Source organism: Ursus maritimus, unplaced genomic scaffold (genome assembly GCF_017311325.1).
Source record: "Ursus maritimus isolate PB19 unplaced genomic scaffold, ASM1731132v1 scaffold_28, whole genome shotgun sequence".
Classification (NCBI taxonomy): Eukaryota; Metazoa; Chordata; class Mammalia; order Carnivora; family Ursidae; genus Ursus; species Ursus maritimus.
Genome location: NW_024425341.1, coordinates 33,666,407 through 33,693,471, shown reverse-complemented (window position 1 = coordinate 33,693,471; position 27,065 = coordinate 33,666,407). Strand labels below are relative to the sequence as shown.

General features: G+C 43.7%; 1 protein-coding gene across 2 annotated transcripts in view; it reads right to left on the bottom strand.

The window, feature by feature from the left end:
• Nucleotides 1-21,270, bottom strand: part of WWC2 (WW and C2 domain containing 2) — a 203,976-nt gene extending 182,706 nt beyond the window's left edge. For both annotated transcript variants that reach the window (XM_040643367.1, XM_040643368.1), the window contains exon 1: nt 21,128-21,270. In XM_040643367.1, the coding sequence (XP_040499301.1) occupies nt 21,128-21,258 (131 nt within the window). In that variant the 5' untranslated portion in view covers nt 21,259-21,270. The remainder of the gene's footprint in view (nt 1-21,127) is intronic.
• Between the last annotated feature and the right edge of the window lie 5,795 nt (nt 21,271-27,065).

The window sequence follows — 27,065 nt, the reverse complement described above, 5'->3', positions numbered from 1 at the left end:
CAGATGGCCTACTGAGCCAGCACCATTTCTTGAATAATCCATTTTTACCACACTGATTTTACACTTTGCCTAATATAAAGTTTGCAAATCAGTAATTAAAATAACAATGACCCAACAAAAAAAAAATAAAGAATATGAAGACTTAGGGCACCTGGCTGTCTCGGTTGGTGGAGCGTGTGACTCTTAATCTCAAGGTTATAAATTCAAGCCCCACGCTGGGTGGAGAGGTTACTTAAAAATAAAATCTTTAAAAAAATATATGAAGACTTGATTCACAGAAGAGGAAAAATAAATGGCTTTTAAATAAGTGAAAAAATGTTTGCTCTCACTCGTAATAGGTGGAAAATGCCACTTCACTGTCATTTTAATTTGCATCTCTCTTGTCAGTAAAAAATACCGAATGTTTTGAAACATAATGCTTGGCAAAGGTGCGGGCGAAAGGCACTAATTCGAAAGTTGCCAGGAGTAGAAACAGGTACAACCTTCACGGACAGCAGGCTGGACCACCCTATCAAAACTAAACGCACATCAATGAGCCAGCCTTTTCACTTCCAGGAATTCGCTTGTACTTAAGAAACTTACACACATTAGTGTCAGCGAAGCACTGTTGTAACAGAAAAATAAAAATGCGGAGGAACTTATACGTTCATCAAGGAAGAAATGGTTCAAAAAGATTCAGTACACTCACAGAACAGAATATTAAGAGGCAGGTTATATGCAACATAATGGAACAATCTCTAACACATACTAAGAGGAAAACAATCAAGGTGTAAAACGGTTCTACGATTGTATCAAAAAATACAAAGCTAAGAGATATGTAGAACCATACATGTGCATAGACAGTCTTGCTTATGTAAAAAGTGTCTGGAACAATACAGAAGAGACTGATGATAGATATCTTCCTTTGGGGAGAGAAATGAGGCACCAAGAGGCATGGGAAGGTTTACTTTTTACTATCTTTTTGTTCTTCAATTTTGTAACATGTAATTACCTAGCCAAAAACTGAGAAATTTTTAAAAATAAAGGGAAAAAATTGCTAACTAATCCTGACTTGCTAAAATAATGGGGCACCTTCCACCTCTTCCCAGGATGGGGAAAGAGGACTTCATTTAGCCCCTAAAGGCAGAAGACCACAATAACAGTGGGGTTGCAGAGTCCAGGAAAGAGAGCAAAGAGAGGGCAGGTGGGAGAATTTTTGAAGTTAGGTGGCTAACACTACAGAATATGAACATATCTACCTCAGAACTGAATAAAATAAGACACGTGAACAACCTAGAAGAGCACCTGGCTCACAGTAAACACTCTATAAATGTAAGATCATTATTATATAATCTAGGTCACACTCCTATAGGTGTGTGCCAACCACTAGTTACCCATCAGGTGATATATGCACTGCTGGGAAACATACCGAAAAATTTTCATTCCAACTTTCAGTGAGTTTATAATTTAGCAGGAGAGACAGGAAACATGCATATATACTTCTATACACACACAGTCATTCATAAAAGCGAAACACATCCCATCTTCAGATATTTCTTGTTTTGGATAAGTACTAATGACCTTTTGATTTCTGAAGAGTGACAAACTAGATTAGCGTACTCTATAAATTGAAAGCCTGTGGCTATATTCTGGCTCCCTACCTCTGGTTAAATCTCAGTTTCTTGGGGCACCTGGGTGGCTAAGTCAGTTAGGTGTCTGCCTTCGGCTCAGGTCATAAACTGGGGGTCCTGAGATCAAGCCCCACGTCAAGCTCCATGCTCAACGGGGAGTCTGCTTGTCCCTCTCCTTTTTCTTCTGTGCTCTTTTTCTCTCTCAAATAAATAAAATCTTAAAAAAAAAAAAAAACCTGTTTTCTTATCTACAGGGAAAATATTACCTATCCTGCTAAAATTGCTATGATATAAAGACAGACATATAGACCAAAGGAACAGAAGAGAAAGCCCAGAAATAAACCCTTGTGTATACGGTCAAAGGCTCCTCAACAAGGGTGCCAAGGCTGTACAATGGGAAAAGGGTAGTATCTTTAATAAATGATGGCAAAACTGGACATCCACACGCATAAGAATGAAGCTGGACCCTTACCTTACACCATATACAAAGATTAACTCAAAATGGATTCAAGATATAAATATAAGACCTGACACTAAAACTCCTATAAGAAAAGGTAGGGGGAAAGATTCCTATCGGATTTGACAATGACTTACTGGTTATGAAACTAAAAGCAGAGGCAACAGCAAAAATAGACACATATGATTCCATCAAACTTAAAAACTACGCACAACAAAGGAAACAATCAACAGAGTGAAAAGACAATCTATGAACTGGAAGAAAATATTTACAAACTATCTATGTGATAAGGGATTAATATCTGGAATATATAAAGAACTTATTCAACACAAAAACAACACAAAAAAAGACCCAATTTTAAAATGGGCAAAGACTTGAATAGACACTTCTCCAAAGAAGATATACAACTGGTCTATAAGCATGTGAAAAGATGCTCACCATCAGTAATCATCACAGACATGCACACCAAAACCACAATGAGGTACCACCTCACACCCATGAGGACGGCTACTATAAAAAAAAAATTGAAACAAACAAGGAAACCGAAAATAACAAGTACTGGTAAGGATGTGAATAAATTAGAACGCTTCTGTACTACTGGCGAGAATGTACGATGGTGAAGCCTCCACGCAACACACTATGGAAGTTCTTCAAAAAAATAAAAATAGAATTACCATTGGATTCAGCAGTCCCATTTCTGGGTATATACCCCAAAAAAACTAAAAACAGGGTCTCAAAGAATTATGTGCACAGCTATGCTCATAGCAACATTATTCACAATAGCCAAGAAATGGAAGCAACTTCAATGTCCCTCAATGGATGAATGGATAAAGAAAATACAGTATATACATATAACAGAATATTATTCAGCCTTAAAAAAAGAAAGAAATCCTGTCACATGCAACAACATGAATGCATGAACCTCGAGGACATTGTGCTAAGTGAACTACACGAGTCACAAATAGATAAGGACTCCATGATTCCACTTTGATGAGGTATCTAAGTCCAACTCCTCGAAACTGACACAAGAGTGGGCTTGTCAGCCGTGGGGGAGAGGAACAGAAGAGCTATTCAATGGATATAACTTCAGTTTTGCAAGACGAAAAAGTTCGAGATCTGTGACACAACAACAATGTACATGTGGTTAATACTAGTGTACTGTACACTAAAAAATGGTTTAGATGGTAAATTTTATGTGTTTCTGACCACAACTTTTTTTTAAAAAGCTATGATAATTAACTGAGAGAATACACTTAGCACACCTACCATGCTTCTAGCACATAAAAGGCCCTCAGTAAATAATTGGGATAGTATTACGATTACCAATTCTAAGAACTCAGTTGATGGTGGCTTACAAAAATGCAACACAGCAAAATGAAATTTAAGTCAAGTAAGCAAAAGAGAAGAAAAGGAGGTGAGTTGGTTTACACACACACACACACACACACACACACACAGGCACACACAGGCACACACAGGCACAGATCCAGTACAGATGCTACAGTCAGGCCTAATTATTGAGTTAAATGATTTATCAAGAAGACTCAACGCAGGGCGCCTGGGTGGCTCAGTCGTGAAGCGTCTGCCTTCAGCTCGGGGCATGATCCCGAGGTCCTGGGATCGAGCCCCACATCAGGCTCCTCCACGGGAAGCCTGCTTCTTCCTCTCCCACTCCCCCTGCTAGTGTTCCCTCTCTCGCTGGCTGTCTCTTTCTGTCAAATAAATAAATAAATAAAATCTTAAAAAAAAGAAAAAAGAAGACTCAATGTAATCAACAGTTTTCTACAAAGAAATGCATCCCTACTTTCTCTTGTTATCATCATATTTGAGGGCTGAGCCAACTTTTTGTAAAAAAGCTCAGGTAATAAATGTTTTAGCCTTTGGGAACACAGAGTCCCCATCTCCCTTCTCAACTCTGCCTTTACAGTCTGAAGGTAGACAGTATGTCCACTGATGAGTGTGGCTGTGTTCCAATGAAACTGAACTACGGACACAAAAGTTTCAATTTTATATAATTTTCATGTCACGAAATAGTCTTCTTTTGATTTTGTTTCAACCATTTAAAAATGTAAAATCCTTGATTAGGTCACAGGTCATTAAAAAACCAGGTGTGGGCAGAATCTGGCCTCCAGGCCACAGTTTGCCAACTGCCTTTGAATAGTCCTCACTGAAACAGAAGAAAGATACCTCATGTTTAGATGATGTTAACTGCATAAAATGTTGTGCCTTTTTTTATTTTTAATAAGATTTTTATTTATTTATTTGAGAGAGAGAAAGAGAGAAAATACAAGTCGCAGGAGAGGAGCAGAGGGAGAAGAAGGCTCCCGGCTGAGCAGGGAGCCCAACGCTGGGCTTGATCCTGCTGGGACTCCAGGATTACTACCTGAGCCAAAGGCAGACATTTAACTGACAGAGTCACCCAGGCACCCCAACAATGTAACTTTTTAAACTTAATTTTCTAACTAAATCAGATAACTGGATAATACTTAAACTATTTTACCTGGCAAAACTAAAAATGTGGATATTAGAAATGTTCTCTCCATTGACAACCAACAGATTATAGACTTTTTTCTACCTCTGTATTTGGGAAACAATCATCAGCAAAAATTATACATATCAACAATTAAACTGTTTTCCTCCACAATGTTAGTTTTAATGACATTAATAAATAACACTAATAAATTAATAAATGTGTTTTATTTATTCCATCCATCTTTTTTTTTTTTAAAGATATTATTTATTTGACAGAGACAGCCAGCGAGAGAGGCACACAGCAGGGGAGTGGGAGAGGAAGAAGCAGGCTCCTAACGGAGAAGCCCGATGTGGGGCTTGATCCCAGAACGCCAGGATCACGCCCTGAGCCGAAGGCAGACGCTTAACGACTGCGCCACCCAGGTGCCCCTATTCCATCCATCTTATACCAGAGGAATTTAAGAGAATTTCCTTCAAAATTCAGACAAGGTAAAAATTATACAATATTAAATATGAATGGAAATTTAGGGATATTATGATTTTAACAAATACTCTTTAGTTACAAATATAAAATATTTGAACTTTTTCTTCTCTGTAAAGAGCTTTATTTCACTAAGTAGTAAGTTATGTACATAATATTAAAAGTGGCCTGGAAGTAATTGCAGAAAATATAAGTCTTTTCCCCAACCACAGTCTTATTCCCCAGAAGTAACTGCCAATAGAGGTTCCTTGCTCAAAACCACTCCAGTGGACGAGTATCAGAATGTAGGTGTGTATAGGAGCGTGTGTGTGCTTTAACTCAAATGGGACCACAGTAGAGATTTTTGTATCTCAGCACCCTCATGTCTTTATCAAACCACAGTAATTCATTTCTATGTACCATGATTAGTCAATATGAATAAGGTATTTTTCAATAAAATGTAGACACACACCCTTTCAGGCAGCTGACCTTATAACCTTGAAAATTCTAAAATAACTGGTTTTCCAACTGATTCTTCATTTTCCTCTACAAGGCCAGAAAAGGAAAACCAGCTTACCTGTTTTCTTTTAGTCCTGAAATTATTAATTAACTTAGAAGGAGTTAATCTTAAAGTAGTAAAAACATCCTTTCTATACTTGCAAAGGGAACTATTCATCTCCACAAATAGGACATCACCGCCAATATTTTGATGAAATCAGATGTTTGGATGATTTCCATTTCCATTGTGACTTTCTTCAAAAACCCACCAACAAATAAATTCAAGTTCTTTGGATAGATTGTTTAAGAACTATATAATTATCACTGTGGATGAATATCAGAAGAAAGAATCCAGGAATTAAAGACAGATCTTGGAACAAGAATTGACAACAGTGGAAAGGAAATGAACTTCTCATACAAGAGGCATGGGTTAAATGAACATCCTTCTCAAACACTTACATGCTCATTTTCAATTCCAACTCTTATCCCAGAACATAGTATAAAATTAGCATTCTAACACTCTGTGCTTGAAAAACTGGTACCTTAACCAAAAATAAAAATAATAAAATTTAAAAAATATCCAATTTAATCTTCAGAATTAAAAAATAATACTTTGGTTTAAAAAAGAAACCACTTTTCCAACAGACGAAGTGCACAGCTACAAAGACGCTAGCGTGAAGAGGGGTCAGACACCCTCTCCTAAAGGCGGAGAGCTCCGCAGGAGGTGCTGAAATCTTGAAGGAGAAAGTTATGTTTTCTTCCTGCAAACCGTGTAAAGGATTGGCGCTCCGGGGTTCATTCTCAGGAGCGGAATGGGGCAGAGGCAAGAAAGTAGGAGGAGGACAAAGGGCGTCTCTTCCCTGAGTCCTGGATTCTCCAAGAGAGAGAATTAATTACATTATCACTATAAATCCCTAACCCGGCCATTCCCAGCCCTCCTGCCTCTAACCGGGGACCTGGCTTCCCAGTCCGGCCAAATTCCTAGCGCCCTTCTGGAGCGTGAGCTCAGGGAAATGGATTTATTCAGCAGGCTCTCCTCGGGGCCAGGGCAACGCTCCTGATTTTCATTCAAATGGGCCAACCTGAGTCCTTTGCTCCCACCACTAATTTAGGTAAACACTGCTAGTTTAAACAGCACAAAGGAGTATAATCAAAAATCACACAACGGAATCAAATAGCAAGTCCAAGCAATCACCAGGAGTCAGTAAAGTTTAGGCTGAAGTAGGGTGGTGAGCAATGAAACAAAAACTATCAGGACAAAAGAAGTCTTTAAGAATGAGATAAAGTGTGGTGTGGGGAGATGAGAGGCAAGATTTAAAAGAAAGAAAGAAGAAAGTTGGGAAATTTCAGATAAGTCATGGTTTTTCTATGCAAACCACTACACACTGCTTCTTTTCAGCCACAACAGTAAACGCAGTCAGATGGCCACCGACTAAAAGGCCTCAACGCTTGGCTACTCGGCTGCAGCCCCGTAAAGTCTTTCCTCATTTGAATAGTATTTTAGGAATGTTTTGTCCATGTGTCCGATGATTATTCACTTCTACTGCATTCTTCCCTTCTCCGTGATAATCATGGTCATAGTAACAATTTAGTTTATAAGCAGACCATTCTCAACACTACATGATGACCTTTCTTTAACCTGTTAAAATTCATGTATTTATTTGTCCACATTTCTTTAAAAAGGGGAAGGTTAACTTTAACAACTGTTGCTCATAGCAACACAGGAACAAACCATGCATAATCTAAGCATTTAATTAAAATTCACAAACTTGGACCTCAAACCAAGTCAAAAGTAGAAATGTAAGAATACTGGATTTCCAGACAAAAGCAGATACACAATATACTGTTTAGCTCTCACAAAGACAAAAGTGCAGCAACTTGTGACAGGGCGAAAGACTATACGCGTTGCGTGGGTCCTCTCCAACCACCGTTTTAGTGACAGCTGGTATGCCTCCAGGTAAGTGTCATGGCATAAGTAAAGCAAAAACACACCACACTCCCTCTTAGTTTCTATCACTTCCCACCTAGAAAGCCTAGCGCTTGAATCCAAATCTAAGCAGTGTACAGCAGAATGTAACATGGCAACTTACAGAAGGAGATGACTGTGCCCCCAAGACTTACACTCAACTACAAGAGTCGAAGTAAAAAATAATTCCAATCAAGGTCTGTAATTTACACACTTGTGGTAAAGCCACGGTATTTTCAGACAATGGATCACCCATCGGGGTTTAAATCCATGAAGAAGAGAGAGCTCTAGGAAAGAATCTGGAAGCGCTGGGACTCAGCTTTATGCTGAAAATTCTCCACTCTTAATGATCAGTTCACCTGGAGGGGTGCAGGTGTGCAGGGCACATTTGGGAAGGTGACAGTCCCACAGAAGACTGCATTGCGAGTAGACTGTGGTACAAGGTCAAAGGGTTTTTAGAACCAGAAGACAAGGATAAAGAGGATTTACAGCATATGGGATCTCAGCCTCTGAAAGACCTTAAAGCACTGGAGTAAGGCAGAAGCGACAGAATCAACTCAGCTGTACTTGAGAACCATTCACGCACAAGACACTGTGCTGGGTGTCCTCTGAGGGACACCAGTAACAGCATACGGGACTTAACCAAACAGAGCCTACCACCTTGTCCGGGAAAATAAAACATAAATTCTGAAAATGCAGTAGTTCAATTTGAAGAGTGAAAAGACAGTACACATACAGGATTAAGGATTAAGGCACTGGCAGCTTACATGTGGCTAAGTTGTTACGGGAAGCTCCAACTGTTACAACTTCGCTATGTACCGGCTATGCCTTCCAACCCCAAATAGGAGGCCCCGGGCTCTTCCTAGCAGTTGTTAGAGGCAGTACGTAGTTAAATGCACAGTTCTGAAGTCAGAGAGACGTGGTCGAGTTCTGCCACCACTGCTTCCCTCCCAGCTTTGTGCCTGAGACAAGTCACTTAATGCGTTAGGCCTCAGTTTCCTAAAATGGGGGCAATAATGGTACCTTATCAAAGGTTTCACTGATCCAATAAATACTCATTAAGAGCTCCCACAGAACCAGACACAGAAATACAACACACCGCGATCTTTGTCGCCATCACCTCTAGCACACTGCAAAGTTTAAGGAATGTTCCAACGAGAATAAGTAAACTATCTTCTCTGGAACGAGGTTTCACAAACCAAAAAAATAAGTGTATTGAGCCTCAGGCCTGTACTTCATCCTGGGACCTCTTCTTTTCCTTCTCTCCCAGGGATCTTATCCCATCCCACCACTTCAACATACTACCTACATATACCCAAATTTACTATCTCAAGCTCTGAGTTGTCTTCCAAACTGCAGATTCTATATCTGGCCACCATGGGCTATCTCCACGTGTATGTCACAGTAGGCATCTCAGACCTCAACTCTGGATGACTGATCCAGCTGCACACCAACCAACCATATTTCTCCCTTGGTCTTTCCCCAATTGTATACCAGCAAATCCTTGTTCCTCTCTTCTTCATTACTCACATAGTCAGAGCACAAGCAAGTTCTTTCCCTTTTACCTAAAAAACATCCCAATCCATTCACTGCTCTCCATTGCCAAAGCCATCATTCTAGTTCAAGATCTAATGGTTTCTGGGGCGCCTGGGTGGCTCAGTCGTTAAGCGTCTGCCTTTGGCTCAGGGCGTGATCCTGGCGTTCTGGGATCGAGCCCCACATCAGGCTCCTCCGCTATGAGCCTGCTTCTTCCTCTCCCACTCCCCCTGCTTGTGTTCCCTCTCTCGCTGGCTGTCTCTCTCTCTGTCACATAAATAAATAAAATTAAAAAAAAAAAAAGATCTAATGGTTTCTCACCTAGATTATCTCATTGCAATGGCTTCTACCACTCCTTCTCCACAGATCAGTGATGGCTCGTTAAAAATGGATAAGGTCTTACAAAGAAATGTTCCCTTTATGGAAAGATAGTGGGAACACACACACACACACACACACACACACACACACACACACACCCCTCTATTCCTCCATTCAACTTAAAACTTGTCCAGTGGTTCCCAAATGCCCTTAAAATGTTGATGTCTACAAGGCATACCTGGTCAGACCCTTTTGACGTCTCTGCCTCATCTCACAAGACACTTGTCCCACTGTGTCTCTACACTGTGGTCACGCAGCCTGCCATTCAGCTCCTTGAACATTACCAACCTCCTTAGTGCTTTAGGACAGCGTGGTCCCGGAGAACTTTCTGCACTGATGGAAATGTTCTATACCTGCACATGTGGCTCCTGGGCACTCAGCTTGTGGCTAACAAGACTGACAAAGGAGATTTTTAACTTTATTTAATTTTGATCAATTTAAATAGCCACATACTCCTAGCAGCTTTCACATCGGACAGAGCAGGACTAGGGCTCCCACCTCGCCTTTTCCTCTGCCTGGACTATCCCAGGGCTTCACATGGATGGCTCTTTCTTATCCTGATGTCTCAGTTAAAAGTCAGCTCCTCAAGAAAGGGGATCCTTCCTACATTGTTGGTGGGAATGCAAGTTGGTACAGCCACTCTGGAAAACAGTGTGGAGGTCCCTTAAAAAGTTAAAAATTGAGCTACCCTATGATCCAGCCATTGCACTACTGGGTATTTACCGCAAAGATACAGACATAGTGAAGAGAAGGGCCATATGCACCCCAATGTTCATAGCAGCTCTGTCCACAATAGCTAAATCGTGGAAGGAGCCGAGGTGCCCTTCAACAGATGACTGGATTAAGAAGTTGTGGTCCATATATACAATGGAATATTACTCAGCTATCAAAAAGAATGATTTCTCAACATTTGCTGCAACATGGACGGCACTGGAGGAGATAATGCTAAGTGAAATAAGTCAAGCAGAGAAAGACGATTATCATATGATTTCTCTCATCTATGGAACATAAGAACTAGGAAGATCAGTAGGAGAAGAAAGGGATAAAGAAAGGAGGGGTAATCAGAAGGGGGAATGAAGCATGAGAGACTATGGACTCTGAGAAACAAACTGAGGGCTTCAGAGGGGAGGGGGTGGGGGAATGGGATAGACTGGTGATGGGTAGTAAGGAGGGCACGTATTGCATGGTGCACTGGGTGTTATATGCAACTAATGAATCATCGAACTTTACATCAAAAACCAGGGATGTACTGTATGGTGACTAACATATAATAAAAAAAATTAAAAAAATAAATAAAAATAAAAATAAAAGTCAGCTCCTCAGAAAGGCCTTTCCTTACCACCACACCCAAACTAGCTTCCACTGACACCATTTATTACATCACTTTGTTTATTTTCATCAAAACACACTTCACTACTGCCTTTGTAATCCGTCATCCCTAAACAAGAATAGAAAAATCCATGGACGTAAGGACCTTGCCTATTCCATTCAATGCCATGTCCCCAAGATATATGTTAGGCATATAGTATCTTCAGCACATCTTTGATGAAGGGTTGAACAAATGAATGAGTGAGTGGCTAGGGGGTCAAGTCAGTAAGAATAGGCTGGGGACACATTATGGAGGCTTCTGGAAGAAGGCAAAGGTCCTTTAAATACTTACATTTCATTTATATGGGTATGGGGCTCTGCAGTGTTCTTAAGTGCCCCATGGGGACAGGCAGTCTAAGCAGACAGCACAAAGGAATGGTGCGCATGCAAAGCAGGTCTCCCTCCTCAACTGACTTGGAATCAATTTTATGAGCACATTAGGGATGCAGACACACAGATGCTCCTACATATGAGACATTAGGAAATCTCTCAAGAATGCATCTATACACATCTAAAGGCGTACCTTTGCGGGGAATCTGAAAGGGCTATCAGACAATCAAGTCAGCCCTATAGCCTTTGGATCTGCAACAGCAAACCAGGGCATTAATGTTCAGCCAAGTTAAATACCAGTTTACAGTTATACGTCCTAAGAGAAATGTCATGAGCCACGCCACTTAGCAGAGAGGGGGGAAGGGAGACAATCAGGGGAGAAAGTAAACCCCTAACAAGTTCACACACCCTGATAATCAGCAAAAAGTGAAAGAACACAACGCACAGACAGAACTACTGACCAGCCAGAAATGAACACACCTAGACCTGTAAGTGGACAAAACTGACAACCCAGGGATATCATGTACATTATGGATTCCACACATGCATTCACTGTCACAATTTCAAAGGGGAAAAAAAAAGAAGACTGGCATTTCAACGTATCTCTATGAAAAACCATAACACTAAGGAAAACCGCAGAATGAAGTTTTGCGCTGCGTGAAACTGTGTGCTCTTGCCATCTTTTGCAGTAAACGTTGTGTCTCCCATGCTTTAAACTTTACTGAGTATCAGTGCCACTTAATAAAATTACCTTCTCGTAAAATGGAGCAATGTCAGTAAAGTACACAACGCATTCCACAGTCTAGCACGGAGACAGAAGCTTAATCAGGAGTGCAGGGCACAAATCGCTGTCCGTCAGTGTTTCCTACTGCTGTCGGCACTCACATTCATGGTCAGAGCTAGTGACCACAACGGCCACGGCCACGCTGGAAACGCAGCACGGGCAGAAGCACCAACAGTCACGCCAAAGGAAAGCCCCTCTGCCTGCCGGGTCCCGACACACTCCTTTTTACGGAAACAGCAGGGACCCTCTTTAGCTAAAAGTCAGTCGCTATTTTGATAATCGAGATAATGTCTACATCCTTTCAATTCCCTACCCCACCGCCAAAGTAGGTTAAATGTACACCTCTGGTCCAATTCTCTGTTGGGACCACCTCGACTCCTCCAGTGTCACACAGGTGAAAGCAGGGTCCCCAAAGCTGAGCTCTGTTACCCCACCATGCCCCACTTTCCAGGGGCCCCACTTTCAGTGCTGCTCGCCACTGGCCCCTGGGAACCAGGAGTTCTTTCCTTCTTCTTTTCGTTTTTTTAAAGTTGTATCCATTTATTTTGAGAGAGAGCGTGCGCACAAGCGGAGGGGCAGAGGCAGAGAGAGAACCTCAAGCGGACTCCCAGCTGAGTGTGGACCCTGACAAAGGCCTCCGTCCCAGGACCCTGAGGCCAGGATCTGAGCTGAAACCAACAGTTCACTGCTCAACCGACTGAGCCACCCAGGGGCCCCACAACTATGATTTCTTTACTGGCATTGGGGCTAACAATAGAGGAGAAATTCTTCACAGAGTAGTACAGTCTTAGCCTTTCACAGCATCCTTGGAACACCCGTGGCTGTGACAGGCACCTTATAAAGAGACTACGTGGACTCATTTTCAACTTGATGACCATCACCGACTTGGTGATTTTATAGACACCGTCATCTACCGCAGGAAAATCAGCGTTTCCAGCCATCAAAACCGATCACTGTATTTACACCTCCAATAGTCAACTGTAAACGACTGTGATCTCTCGGCAAGTTCATTATTGCCTGTTTTGCTCAGTCCCTACCTACAATGCCAGCTACCCCTGGGAAGAATGGGTGTGGAACACTTCATGCGGCATGCTGCATTTCATCAGAAGAGAACAGTGAGCTCAGCACAGCAGCTCCTCAAACTCAGCATCCATGTCTGACCATCGTGACACTACGTGCTGCCTAGAGCCCACGTTACTTGTGAAAGAAATGACCAGCGATGACGGATAAACATACCATTTTAGCACAGAAGATCAATATTTCTTCTAAATGTTTATTTTATATAAAATAAATATATATATATTTTATATATAAAAGACTTTGTCATCTCACTTTATATCAGAGGTTGGCAAAATGTTTCTGTAAAGGGTCAGAGTAAATATTGTAAGCTTTGTGGGCTTATAATATATAATCTGTCGCATGTTTTTCTTTGTTTTTATTTGTTTGTTTACAACCCCTAATGATGTAAAAGCCATTCTTAGCTGGAGGGTTATATAGAAACAAGGCTGCAGGCTGGGATTTGGCCCCTGGGCCACAGTTTGCTCACCCTTGCTTTTCAAGTATACCAAAAAAGCCGGAATTACATAGCACAGTCACATTCTGACTAAAGAAAAACACTTCCAACTGTTTTGTGTGTTGCTGGTTTTTTGGGGTTTCTTTGTAATCTTTTTAAAATCAACTATTTTGGGGGAAGAGTTTCAGATTTACAGAAAAAATGTACTTAGTACAGAGTTTCCATATATATATATCCCACACTCCGCTTTCCCTATCAGGATATTATGTTTATTAGAATGAATGAACCAGGAACGATATATTATGTTAACTACAATCCATACTTTTTTCAGATTTCCTTAGCTTGTACCTAATGTCCTTCTTCTGTCCAGGATCCTTTCCAGGATACCATATCACATTTAGTCCTCATGTCTCCCTGGGCTCCTCTTGGCTATGACTGTTTCTCAGACTTCCTTGTTTCTGAGGATCATGACAGTTTTAAAGAGTACGGGTCAGATATTTTGTACAATGTCCCTCTACCGAGATTTGGTGGATGTTTTTCTCATGATTAGATTGGGGTCATAATAGTTTGGGGGGAGGAAGACGACAGAAAAAGTGTCACTGTCATCACATTACATCAAGGGGACATCCACGTGCGTTATCACTGTTGCTGTTTACCTTGATCACCTGACCAAGGCAGTGTCTGCCAGCTTTCTTCCAACTGTCTTTTTTTTTAAACAATTAATAAAAATGAACTTGATCCTTACCATCTATTACTAAACTAAAAACTTTCAAACATCAAATCATATTTAATGAGCTGGTTATATACATATACACATACATTATAATTCATTATTTCCATGATTTACATCTAGGCCTCTTAAAATATATCGTATTTGGGATGAAGACAAAAATTAGTATGTTTTTTGGCACCACTGTCTTCTACTTTTAATTCCTCTCACTGCTGAATTAACACGACATCTAAAGAAAATGTAATGGACAATGGACGATACCGAAATTTTCTTCCACTTTTTAAATGGTGATTATGCAAACTAAACCATAAGCAACCTGAGCTGGGGTGGAATCCTGTTCTTCCTTGTGCCTCCCAGAGCCCAGGGCACTTGGCGAGGGCTGGCACAGTAAAAACTGGGAAGAGCCTATATCCTCAACTTCAGTGTTACACTGATTTAAAGCGGTGAGACAGCAGAGAAAGGGAAGAGCGATATGAGACTAAAAAGAACCGATGTCTCTTAGCTAACTTTTTCCTGGTCCCGTAATAAGCGAGAGGACACAAAAAAGGTAGGGAGAGCGGGAAGGGCTAAAAGGCTAGACAGAGTAAAGGCGGGAAGCTTGGGTCACCATAAGGCTAGCAAAACACTCTGCAGAGGGAAACACAAATCCAAACCGCAGTCAGATACCACCTCGTGCCCAGGAGAAATGCTTAAAACAAAACAAACAGAAAACAAGTGTCAGCGAGAATGTGGAGAAACTAGAACCCTTGGACACTGCTGGTGGGAATGGAAAATGGCTTGGCTGAGCCTCAAAAACTTAAACACAGAATTCCCATATGATGTAGCAGTTCCACTTTTAGGGATCTACCCAAGAGAACTGAAAACATATATTCATACAAAAATTATACACGAATGCTCATAGCAGCATTATTCGTAACAGCCAAAAGGTGGAAGCAACCCAAATGCCCATCAACCGATGAATGGATAAACGAAATGTATACGGTATATCCATACAACAGAATACTATTCAAAGGCATAAAAAGGAACGACGTCCTGTCACCTGCTACAACATGGGTGAAACCTGAAAACACTGTGCGAAATAAAAGAAGCCAGACGCAAAGGACACATATTGTATGATTCCATTTATATGAAACGTCCAGAAAAGGGACACCCATGAAGACAGAAAGTAGATTAGTGGTTGTCAAAGGCAGCAGGGGTGGGGAAAGAATGGAAGGTGAGCTCTCTCAGTGGGCACAGCGTTTCTTTCTGAGGTCATAAAAATGTTCAAGCATTACTTAATGGTTACGGTTGCACGACATTGCGAATATACTAAAAACCACTGAATGGTACTTTAAAACGGTTAAAATGATGAATTTTATGTGATTTTTTTTATCTCAATAAAAATAAAATAATAACTGAAAAAAAGGCCACTGAAGAGAGTGGGTCTATATATCAGGTAAATCATTTTTAATCCATAACTTACATACACACGGTTGTCTTCAAAAACCCCTTTCCTAGTCTCTATACTTTCGTGACAATTTTTCCAATAACGGGAGCTTCAGAAATGAAGACGTTAGTCCAAAATTCTACCAAGAAAACAGGTCAACCAATTTTCATCAAGTTCATAGGGCCAGAGCCTCGACAGGCGCAGGCTCTGTCTCAGGGAACGTACACTGTATTAGACTCGCCCTGTTTCCTCTCACTCCCAACAACGCCCACAGCAGCAAAACCAAGCTGGCCGTGCCCCCCTTGCATGGCGGCATCCTTCTCCTACGGACTCTACTCCAGAGAAGCAGGCCCGTGCCGTCGCCGAGGCAACATCTCCAAGTCCCAGGGCGGGCGGGGCAGGCTCTTGCCAGGCTGCGCCCGGCTTCCCTACAGGAGACCTCGGTACCGGCGTGCTGAGGGGCCGCGCCACAGGTTTCTTCGGTAAGACTAGGTAACTCGCCGACTAGGTAACTCACAATTCAGTGATGTGCAGCTAAAAGAAAAACAAATGTACTTATTTATAAACAATAGTCTTTCCTAAAAAAGCAAGTGCTGCCCCAAGTCTTCCAACAAAACTACACTGCCAGCCACGGGCTGTGTAAAGTCACGGAGGAAATCTTCGTCCTGTACTAGGCAACTCCCGCTTCCTCCTGCAAGCGTTATAGCAACTGTGTTGGAAACATGAAATACTTCCTTGGGAATTTTTGGAATACAGCACAGCTGAGTTTAAATTAGTGCTTCCCAGAGTAATTAACAACAACAACCACCACCACCTTCTTTAACAACGTCTCCACACTTCAAAAGCCATAATCACTCAAATAAGTCACAGTAACCACTTGGCACCCAAACCTCAGCGGGCCGGAGAGGAATATTTCCAGCAATCTATGACAATGGCAGTTGTGATTAAGACCATAAGGGCTTATTTTGTGTTTTCTTTGCTCTTATAATTCCCATATTTATATTATTAGTCAAAATAGAGCAGATTAATTCTCTCATTATTTTTAATCTAACTGGAAAATCAATTGTCTCTGGTTGGTGGTGGTTATGGATATATTTTTCGAAAGTGTTAACAATAAGGAACTGGAGGGGCGCCTGGGTGGCTCAGTCGTTAGGCGTCTGCCTTCGGCTCAGGGCGTGATCACAGCGTTATGGGATCGAGCCCCACATCAGGCTCTTCTGCTATGAGCCTGCTTCTTCCTCTCCCACTCCCCCTGCTGTGTTCCCTCTCTCGCTGGCTGTCTCTCTCTGTCAAATAAATAAATAAAATGTTTAAAAAAAAAAATGTTGGGGTTTAAAAAAAAAACAATAAGGAACTGGAAAAGAGTAGCTCAACTAGCATTCTTTCATTAACTTAACAACTTTCTTCATTAATTGACCTAACCAACATTCATTTAACACCTACCATCCACAAAGGACACGGAAAGCAGTGATAACCAATTCGGTCTCTTAAGGAATTTACACTCTAGCAGTAGGCTTAGCAAAATTACTTGCTTTGACTTTGAAAGAAAGACAATACAGAGTTCCTCAGATCCTAATCACATGCCATAAACTGGGTGTAAAGAGCCAAGAGTTAGCTCAGCCATCAAGGATACGCAGCTGACATCCTCTTCCTCCTGTCACCCTTCCCACCCCACCCCCAGAACTTCTGCCCTTCAATTAGAAAGCACACAGTTCACTCAATATCTGATGCTAGCCATAAACCAAAGATTATGTCTATCAGCAAGTTTTTGTGTGGTGGTAAATCTTTTACATTCAACTAGACAAAACTATCATATCTCAGGGTAACATTCAATCCAAGGACAGAAAATGAGCAGAATTCTACTGAGAGTTTGTATAACCACTCACCCAGATTCTGAGGCCTGCCCACCTTAGCCCCCTATTCCTCTCAGAGGCAATGAATCCATCCCACCTTCTTCTCTTATGTTTAATGTAGGGGGTGTTTTTTAAGCACCACACCATTTGGCCACGACCTATGGGCCGCCATAAACGCCAACTGCTGTGGTCAAAGGGTGTCCATGGTGGGCAAAATAAGAGGTGAGGGAGGGAGCAGACCTGCAAAGTAACAGTTAACCCGCTGCGGGGTGGGAGCGGGAGGCAAGGAATCGTGGACAGAGAGATTTCCTCAGGATTGGTGAGGGGGGAGGAGGACGGCAAAGTCAAGCCCATTACAGTAAAACTGTAATCTATTCAGGAACAAGACAGAGTCCTTAACTCTTCCCCAAGTAGAATTTCTTTTTTTTTTTATTATTTTTTATTTTTTTAATGATTTTTTATTATATCCAAGTAGAATTTCTAACGTGCCCAAGAGTACACTGAATTTCCAAGTTCCACCTGGCCCTGCGCTGTTGTTCAACGGGGTCAATCTCGTGGGCCTCCAACGCTACTCCCAAGGCATTCATGAACCATGAACCATGTGGCTAACTCGGGGATCTAAGAATCAGAGAAAGTGAACAGGAACCTTTGGAGACCAATAAAGTCCGGTCAATCAGCCTGAAAAATCAACACTAGACAAAGAGATTCTCCTCCACCCAAATGCCCCTGAGCATGTCCAGGTGTTCCAGCGGTCTAAAGCAATGACACAGGACACAGGCTCTAGAGTCAAACGATCTGACTTCAAATCTTGGCCACTTTTAACAGCAATGGCAATGTCTCTGTGACTCCATTTCCTCACCTGTAACTGGAAGATAATAACAGCACTACCTCATCGGACTACTGGAAGAACAGAATGAGAGCACAGTGAAAAAGCTTAGCACAGTGACTGTCACGCAATAAACACTGAATAAATAGGTGCCAGTATACCCACTGTTTCCAGGGGTAACCCGAACTACTACACAGTTCCTAAAGGAGAATGACACCACCACCACGACTACTATTTGGCTGGGCCCTAATTATGGACCCCTAACCAGCCCTGTGAAGTACATGGTATGATCTTCATTTCAGAGTTGAAAATGAAGGTTTAGAGGGCCTCACAAACTCAGCTAAGCTTACTCAGTTAGTAAGTGGTAGGGCAATAAAAGCTTGAATCATGTCCCAGCAAAGTTTGCATTATGTCATCTACCTCCAAAAGCTTAAAAGTATTTTAATACTTCAGTATTTTAAAATCACTACTTCTTGAACAAAATTATGTTCTTGTAAAAGCCTCCAGCCTTCCCCCCCACCCCGCCACTAAATCTGCATATGTATCTATACAATCAGAAATACTTCACCAATTCTGATAGACTGTCAGAATTTTTCTTAACATAAATATAACTGGGTAAGTCATCATGACCATCTTAATTAACTGACTTTAAAAGTTCAAAAGTACTGCATACCCACAGTTTATCAAGACAGTTTTCTTCCAGGATTTGTAACTTGATCCTGCAGAAGCATAGGCACACTCCAATTGGCCTGTGTAACATCTCTCTTTCCATATGTTTGCTAAGTGTCTAACAAAATTGACTAGAGTTCACAGTTGTTCCAAATATCCTCTCACACAATTTAGCAAGACTTACAGTCACTTCATTGCCCTAGAAGAAAACACAATCAAATTTAAACTAAGTCAGCAATGACCCTGATCTCAGAATTTTTTAAAAATCATAGTGAGATCCAGAAATGTTTATAACCAAATTTCTATTTCCAAATACTTAAAGATCTAACTGCTTCAAAGAAAACTGGAAAAGTAACAAGTCATCTTAGTCAAAACTGTTTATCCACATCAAATGAATTGGTTACCCAGTTTCCTGAAAACAGAGTTCATAATAATTGTTAATCCATTAACAGTTTAAAATAAAAGTCATGCTTAACTTGTTTAAGTAGTGATATGGATAAGCCAAGTCATATCTTACTTCACTTTCTATTTACTTTACCCAGGCATTACATATTCTTATAATCTTTGTTGGTAAATACAAATGAGACGATATAATTGAACATGCAAAATGAAGATAATCTGTAATGGCTAAAAATTTCAAGAATTCACTGCAATTTCAAGAACCTGAAACTCCAAACATGAGAAAGCAGAAATACTACATAACTGTAAAAGTCAAATATTTATACAGGTGCCTGAGAAGTCACTGCTGGGTGCACACCACCATCACTGACATTTACTATCTGTTAAACAGTTTCAAGTGCAAGGGCATAAGTCAAATAACTGACCTGGAGCGTGAAGTTTATGACAACAACTAATATGTCTGGAGAAACTGTGAAGGTGTGATGCTTGTCATAACTTTCATCAGGCCAGCAACAGGCAGCCAGGCTGTAGCAAGAGAGAACCTCAGCACAGGTGCCTTTTCTCATTTCAGAAGGGAAACCTAAACTGATACCTTCATGGATAATTTAATAAGGATTGTTCCATAAATTTATAATGTCATTTATGACTTTCTTATAATTACTCTTTAATAACTTTCAAAAGCAATATTAAGATAAAAGTTAACCGAGAACATAAAGTACGAAACTATTTCAACATCAAATTTAGAAAAGGGGTAATGGAAGCACCTAAAAGGTTATAAACCCCTAACTTACAAGTAGGAACACCTCCTTAACAGCCAATTTACAAATTTACAATTAGGAATATCTTCTATTATTCTTATAATACGTCTAATTTTCAGAAAAATTTCCTTTTAAAGGTAACAAGACAGATGGGATAGAGGACCAACATTTGTGAACATTCAGAGAAACTTCAGCTCCTCAACTTCTGAGATGATGATTTGGTTATACTTCTCCACTTTACCTCCGAGCAGGACTAAAAAGTGTGTGCTAAAAACTACAAGAAATCATGCTAACCTCAAGTCTTTTTTCTATGTTCTTTCTTCAAAACAGAATTTGCCTTTTCAAGATCTAGGACTCAGTTCAAGTTTTCAGGTGAAGACTTAACAGTAAGCAGTAGATCAACCCCCCCCCAAAAAAAAATAGAGTTTCTAAACTCTGAGGGGCAAAGCTAATAACACCCACAGCCAGGGCCGGGCGAGGAAGGGTGCCTGGAACCCCCTCCCCTCCATGCCCAGGACCTCCCGCCTAACCGGTGGCGCGCCCCGTCAAGACCTTGCAGTCAAGGCTGGCAGCCAAGGACGGCCAGAGAGCTGCCACAGGTGGCTTGGTCGGCTGGTTCCCCACCTTGCACTTAGGCCTTCTCCGGGAGGTTCCCGGCCCGTCCCCGCCTCCCAAAGGCCAAGCTACCCTCCAGCTCCTATCTGGCCCACTTTAGGCAGAGGCGAGCTCGCAGCAAGGCTCAGGTGGCACCTCGGGGTCCCTTAACGGGACACCAAGTGCCAGCCCGGGGCGCCAATTCCACCCTTCCCTCCCGGCCGCGAGCGTCTAAAGGTCCCAGGGGACGTCGGGAAGGGAGCGGGCAAAGAGGCCCTGGAAGGGGCGGCTCCAACCGACCCCTCCCGGGCTCCTCACCAGCTGACGGTCCCGAACCTCCTTCCCGAGACCGCTCCCGGCACCCCGGGGCCGGCGACGCCCGACGCCCCACGCCCCCAGCGCCGCGGGCGCCGCCGATCGGCCGGATCTCCCGGACAACAGCAGCCGCCGCGCTTCTGAGGCGGGTCCCCGCGCCCACCCGCTGCCCGGCCGCCCACCTGTCCCGGGGGTCGATCCAGCTGGTCCTCCTGGTGTTGTGGTCGATGTAGAAGACCTTGCCGTCGTAGTCCCTGGCTTCCTCCCAGCCCCGGGGTAGCGGCAGCTGCCCGCTCCCGGCCCTCCTAGGCATGGTCGGCGGCCTCGCCGGCGAGCGGCGCCTCCATAGGGACCGGGCGCGGGACGCGGCGGAAACGCGACTGCCCGGCCCGGCCGCCGCACCCGACGCGGGCGCCGGCTAGGGGCTGCGGAGCGCGGGGCGCGGAGGGGCCACGCGCGGGGGGCGCCTCAGGAAACCCTGCTCTCGGAGCCGCCGGGGATCAGTCCACCATGTCTGCGTCGGAGCTGGCGAGCGAACCCTCCTCCTCCTCCTCCTCGCGGCTGTAGCTGCTGCCTCCGCCTCTTCCTCCTCCTCCTCCCCGTCCCCCTGTGGCCGCCGAGGGTCGCGGCGCCCAGGCTGCCCGAGCCGCCGCCGTCTGGGCTCGGATCCGGGAAGCTCGGTGGAGCGGCGGCCGCGGCGGCGACGGGCCTCCTCATTTGCGTGCGATTAGCATGCGCCCCGCCCCCGCCCACCCCTCCCCTCGCAGGGCTCATCTGCATGCACATTCCTCGCCGCCACATTCCAGAGCTTAACCCTGCAGCTCCCGGGGCGGGCTGCAAAAGCCGGGGCGCAGGGCCGAGCCCGGGGCGGGGGCGGAGGAGAGTTGCTGAGGGACCAGGTGGGAGGAAGGAGGGCGAAAAAAATGCACCCTTCGCTCCCTCCCCTTGACCCCAGATATCTCCCCGCGGCCGAACGCCTCGGGTTTTTAGAGTTTCAGGACAGGAAAGAGCTAGAGAGAGCTCCTCAACCTTCTCAACTTCTTGCCGACTTCTAGGGAAACCACAAGACTTGCGAGAGGAAAGGGGTGGGGGAAGCTCTCTTCGGAAGAAAAAGTCCCAGCAAACAGCGAGGGCACAAAAGGCTCCCCCACGCCGCGCCCTGAGCTACTTGGGAACCCGAGGGCGGTTCGGGGCGGTGGGAAAGTGTGAAAAGCCCTGCAAACGCTTAGAAGCGTGTCCGTGGCGTGTCCGGGGCGGTGTCGCCCCCGGGGCCTCTGCAGGGCGCCTGGCCCTCCATGACCTCAGCCCAGAGGCCACGGGCCTCGGGGCGGAAAGCGAAGGCGGGTCCAGCGGTCCCAGAGCGCCGAGACGCGCCTGCCCCAGTGGCCTGCGGGGGAAACTCCAGCCTGAGCCTGGGAAGCGACTACCCGCCCCCCCCCACCTCCGCCCGCCGCGTGGGCCACCGACTAGAAGGCACCCGAGCCTCCCGCCGGGTCGGGTCGCTCCACCCGGGGGGGTTGGGGCGCCGGGCCAGCCACCGGGGACCCTCTGCCGCCGCCGGCCTCGGTTGTGGGGGTTTAGGACAGCTGGACGTGCACTAATCCTGAAACCAGTCCCTTCCGCCCAGCCCCCGCCGCGGGAAGTCCCCCACTCCGAGCCCTGCTGTGGCCAAGAAGGTGTGGGCGACCACGCTGGAGGGACCCCACGGCGGCCCAGAGGCCAGGCTTTCCTAGGCCCTGGATTGCGTCTTAAATTGAATGTGGATCTCTCCTTAGTCCACAAGCATTTCTTTATTCATCCGCTACTGCTTCCTGGTGGACACTGAGAAGGGGCTGGACCTTGGGCTCCGGGTAGCACAGTGCCTGAGCAATAGGACTGGCAGGGCCCAGGCACAGGGCATTCAGTGGAGGGAGCCTCCCAGTTCCAAAACTCCTCTCCAGCCTGGTCTACACCGTCCCCTATTCATATTCCTCCGGGTTACAAAAAGCTTTTAAAGTAAAATGCCCGCACAAGGCCCGGAGCGCATTCACCTTTTGGTGTGAATTCGCTTAATCCTGCCGGCTAATGCATAATGACTTTCCCACCTTGTGCGCTGGACAGGGACTTTCAGAGGGTTTGGAACAAAGTCGTCTCTCCCCCTGGATTCACAGACCCTTAAGGGAGTCAGGTGACTTGGGATTCACTACTGTGCAGCGCAGCGCGGTTTTGGGTAGCTGCTGCCCCGGAGGGGGGGTGGGGCGCGGACGATTTGGATCCCCAGGCCATCGGGGCATCTGTGGTTAATCTCAAAGGTGGAGGAGGAAGGGAGGTTCTGAAGAGTAAGGGCGGAGGGCCGAGCTTGGAACAGCTTCATGGCCGGGACTGGACTTGCCTTCTTGGGCGAGAGTCTTAGAAGCTCTATGTGCACTTGGAGTAGTCGGTTTCTTGGAACAGAAACTTCAAAGCACCAGAAACTCTGGGGAGTTCAGTCCTCAGGAGGAACAAACCAGAGGGAGCAGGAGGTGGGGAAGGGAGTCACCCCACGAAGTCAGTCCCTTTGTCCTTCTAGGTCTTCCTTTTTTACACCCTGGAAACTAAGCTTGCCCTTAGCAAAGAGCAGCCCCCACCTCCTGGTCCCTTGTTCTACCCGGCTCCATTCCTCAAGACATGATCACACAAGGTAAGCTTCTCTAGTTCCCAATGAGATGGGACATGTGACCTCCTGGTGGGTAATCTTAAGGCTGGACTTCTGAATGATATGGAAAAAAATGAGACCTGTCTAAAACTAATCTCACACACTATTAAAGTGAGGTGCTTCGTTTCGAACTGCTCTAAGCTGGCTCACTTGCATGGCCAAAATTTGTGTTAGAGTAAACTAATAACATCATTCAGCGGCACCTGGGTGGCTCAGTTGGTTAAGCGGCTGCCTGTGGCTCAGGTCATGATCCCATGGTTCTGGGATCCAGCCCTGCTTAGTGGGGAGTCTGCTTGTCCCTCTCCCTCTGCCCCTCCCCCCCCCCCGCTTGTGTCATCTCTCTCTCTCTCTCACTCACTCTCTCTCTTTAAAATGAATAAATAAAACTAAAAAAAAAAAAACAAACCATCATTTAGCAACCCAACCAAATCATTCTTGTTTTGACCTTCCTCCCAGGCTCCCCACCCACCCATTAGGAAACATATATGAAAATGTCTGCATCCTCCTATTAAAAAAAACTTCACTGTTGCCACAATTTAATTTGTTTCACTGGGATGAATTACTGTAAAATACTTCTTGCTACAATTTCAAATTTGATAAGCTTTCAGATAAATATTTTTACCCAGACTCCTAAAACTGATGGGGATTCCAAAATAGCACACAGCAGTAAATGGCATTTATTGTTCCATAAATCCTGGGACTTCAAAAAGGGGTGCTAAATAGATAAACAAAAACTCTAAAGCAATTAAGAGACAAGCTCACTTCTTCTCTCCCGCTGGTTGGCACAGGAAACATTTGGTCACACAAAAGCAGTTAAGATCAAGCAAGTCACTGTGCTACCTCTTTTGTGTCTTTGATCGGGTTTGAACTCTGCGGTTCTGAGTTCCCGTACTTACCCTACAGTACCACCTTTCCAGAGAATTCCTAATAGTTAAGACAATGAAATTTTATCTTATTGATAGTCACATCCATAACAAGGAAATAAGTATAAAGATTATCCCTCTTTTATAAATGGATACATTTAGATTTCATTTAGCTCCAGTTGGTCATTGGCAAAGAAAGATGGTGCAGTCTGCTGTCCTGGATGGCTGATTTCCCCAGTCGAAGGAACTCTACGCCAGCCACACAGTCCCCAGTCTGTTCTCTGGACTTCCTTTCCCTTTTCTCCTGGCTTTGCATTCTCCCTGGTCCTAATAGTCTGAGGGGATGAGTCACTATTAAAACAAAACCCCCACTGTCAATGTCTGAATCCTGGGTGGCAGGAAAATTGGTGATATCGGAAATGGAAGTATAGAGGGTGCCAATTATTTCAAAAGATAATTAGTTATATCAATCCAAATTTAAAATATATATGCTTGTAATCCAGCAATCCCAGGGCTGCAATTTTACCTGTGGCTCTGAAAGCTCCTCAAGATACACAAGGATGTTCATGGCAGCATGTCTGATGATAACAAAACCGGAGAAGCCACCAGTGTCCAGAGCAGGGGACTGATTAAATGAGTTATCGAACTCCCATACTCAGCAGGCATTTAAAGAGGTGACTCAGGACGTAGAGCATGGACACTCAGTCTCAAGGTCGTGAGTTCAAGCCCCAAGTTGGGCATGGAGCCTACCTAAAAATAAAGTAAAGAGCATTAGATAAACATATATGTGCTGATTAAAAAAAAAAAAAAAGATGTCCAAGATACATTAAGTGAAAAAAGCAAGGTGCAAAAAGATGCTTGCTAACTTCGCGGGAGGTGGGGCCAATCATAAAACGTAAAGAACAACACAGTATCCTGTATGCTTTCTTAGTGTCAGAGGAAGAACTCTCTTGAGTTCTCAGTAAAGTAAGGGAGTTTTTATAGAGAGTGGGGGCTGGGGGGGGGGTCCCATCAAAGAAGTATGCATGAGGAAAATGATCATTAAAGAAAGGGGATGGGGTAGGAATGAGCACAGACATGACCCCAGAATGGCCTGGCTGGGCAGGGCGTGCTTGTGCAAGGAAACGGATGTGCAAAGCTCAAAGACGAATCTGGCCCGAAAGAGCCCAAGACTGGCTGGAGCCATGGAGTTAGGAGGCTGGCGTGATAGTATAGGTATGAGAGAGATAAAGGTCTGCATTAGAAATAAGGCAGGGGGGATGAAAAGAAATGATCTAGCAAGAATTTGCTGCTGATTAGATTAAGAAGGGCACAGTGAGTAGACCAGAAGGAGGAGTCTGGTATGAGTCCAAGATTTTAGGCCTTCAAGAGAGACTCAAGTAGTGAAATAAATGAGGAAGTCCAAAGGGGGATCTGATATGGAGGTTGTTTCTAGAAATTAGAGATACTCAACAACAGAAAGTGAAAGGTCAGGATTCAAGCGCAAACAAGAGGCCAGGACTGCAAATGTATATGATGGGGTGTCATCCATCTGAAAGTCTGTGGAGAGCTGAGGATTCAGGACTGAATATTGGAGAGGAAATGTCAGTACTCGTCAATAAGATTTAAGCCATCCACCTCTAATCCTATTTTTGGCCTCTAAGTCCTCAGTAATTTGATGTGATTTAGTTTATCTCTTTGTAAAACATGGTCTCCATTTTCAGGATGTGTGTAAGAATTAGTTACTAGTGTGTAAATCATCTCTGAATAAATTCTTGTCATAACCTTTATCATTATGCTAATCAATCGACTCATGTATAGGACAAGATGAACAGGTTTTCGATATTTTAATATCCCCTGTTTCCTCAAGGAGATCAGGGATTATATAAACTGGAACTTTTTAATAAAGAGAATGTTCTTTTTTTCTGAATCAAACTAGTGGGGTTTTTTTTATTTGTTTCTGCTTTTCTGCCACCGAACTGATTGAAATAAATAACATCTCTATTACCGTGACTAGGTAACCTAATCCACAATTCCTAAAATTTATTGTCTAGACAGTCCTTAAGAAGACAGGCATGTGATCTTTAAGAATTCCTAGCGCTGGGCCAAACCAGAAACCTTGATTACCGTAACCACTTCCTCTCCAGTTAGTTCAACAACCATCACTCCAATTCAATAGTAAGCAACATCAGACAGATTCAGTTTTACCTTATTCACGGCAGATAGAGGCTCACACTGAGCAAATTCTATGGTTGAAAAAGATATTGAACATTTAGAAACTCCATCTTACAATGGAAAGGAACAAAAGCTTAAATGCCACATTTATATGAATGAGGCCCTCAGAGGGTACCTCTTGTATGTTCTGTGGGGTAGACTCCTAGACTGGGTATTCATTTACATTCTTTCTTATATAATAAAACAATACGAGGTTCTATTTCCCTTTTATCATCTTTAATTTGCTTTTTTTTCCCCATCCAACTTTACAGTCTATAAAAAACAGCTTCTTTAAAAGGATAGATTGTATGTATTCTCTCATATGGAGAGAATTTTACGTCTCCCTTCCGACCCCTCTGAATTTTGCATTAAAATTTTTATTTCTATACA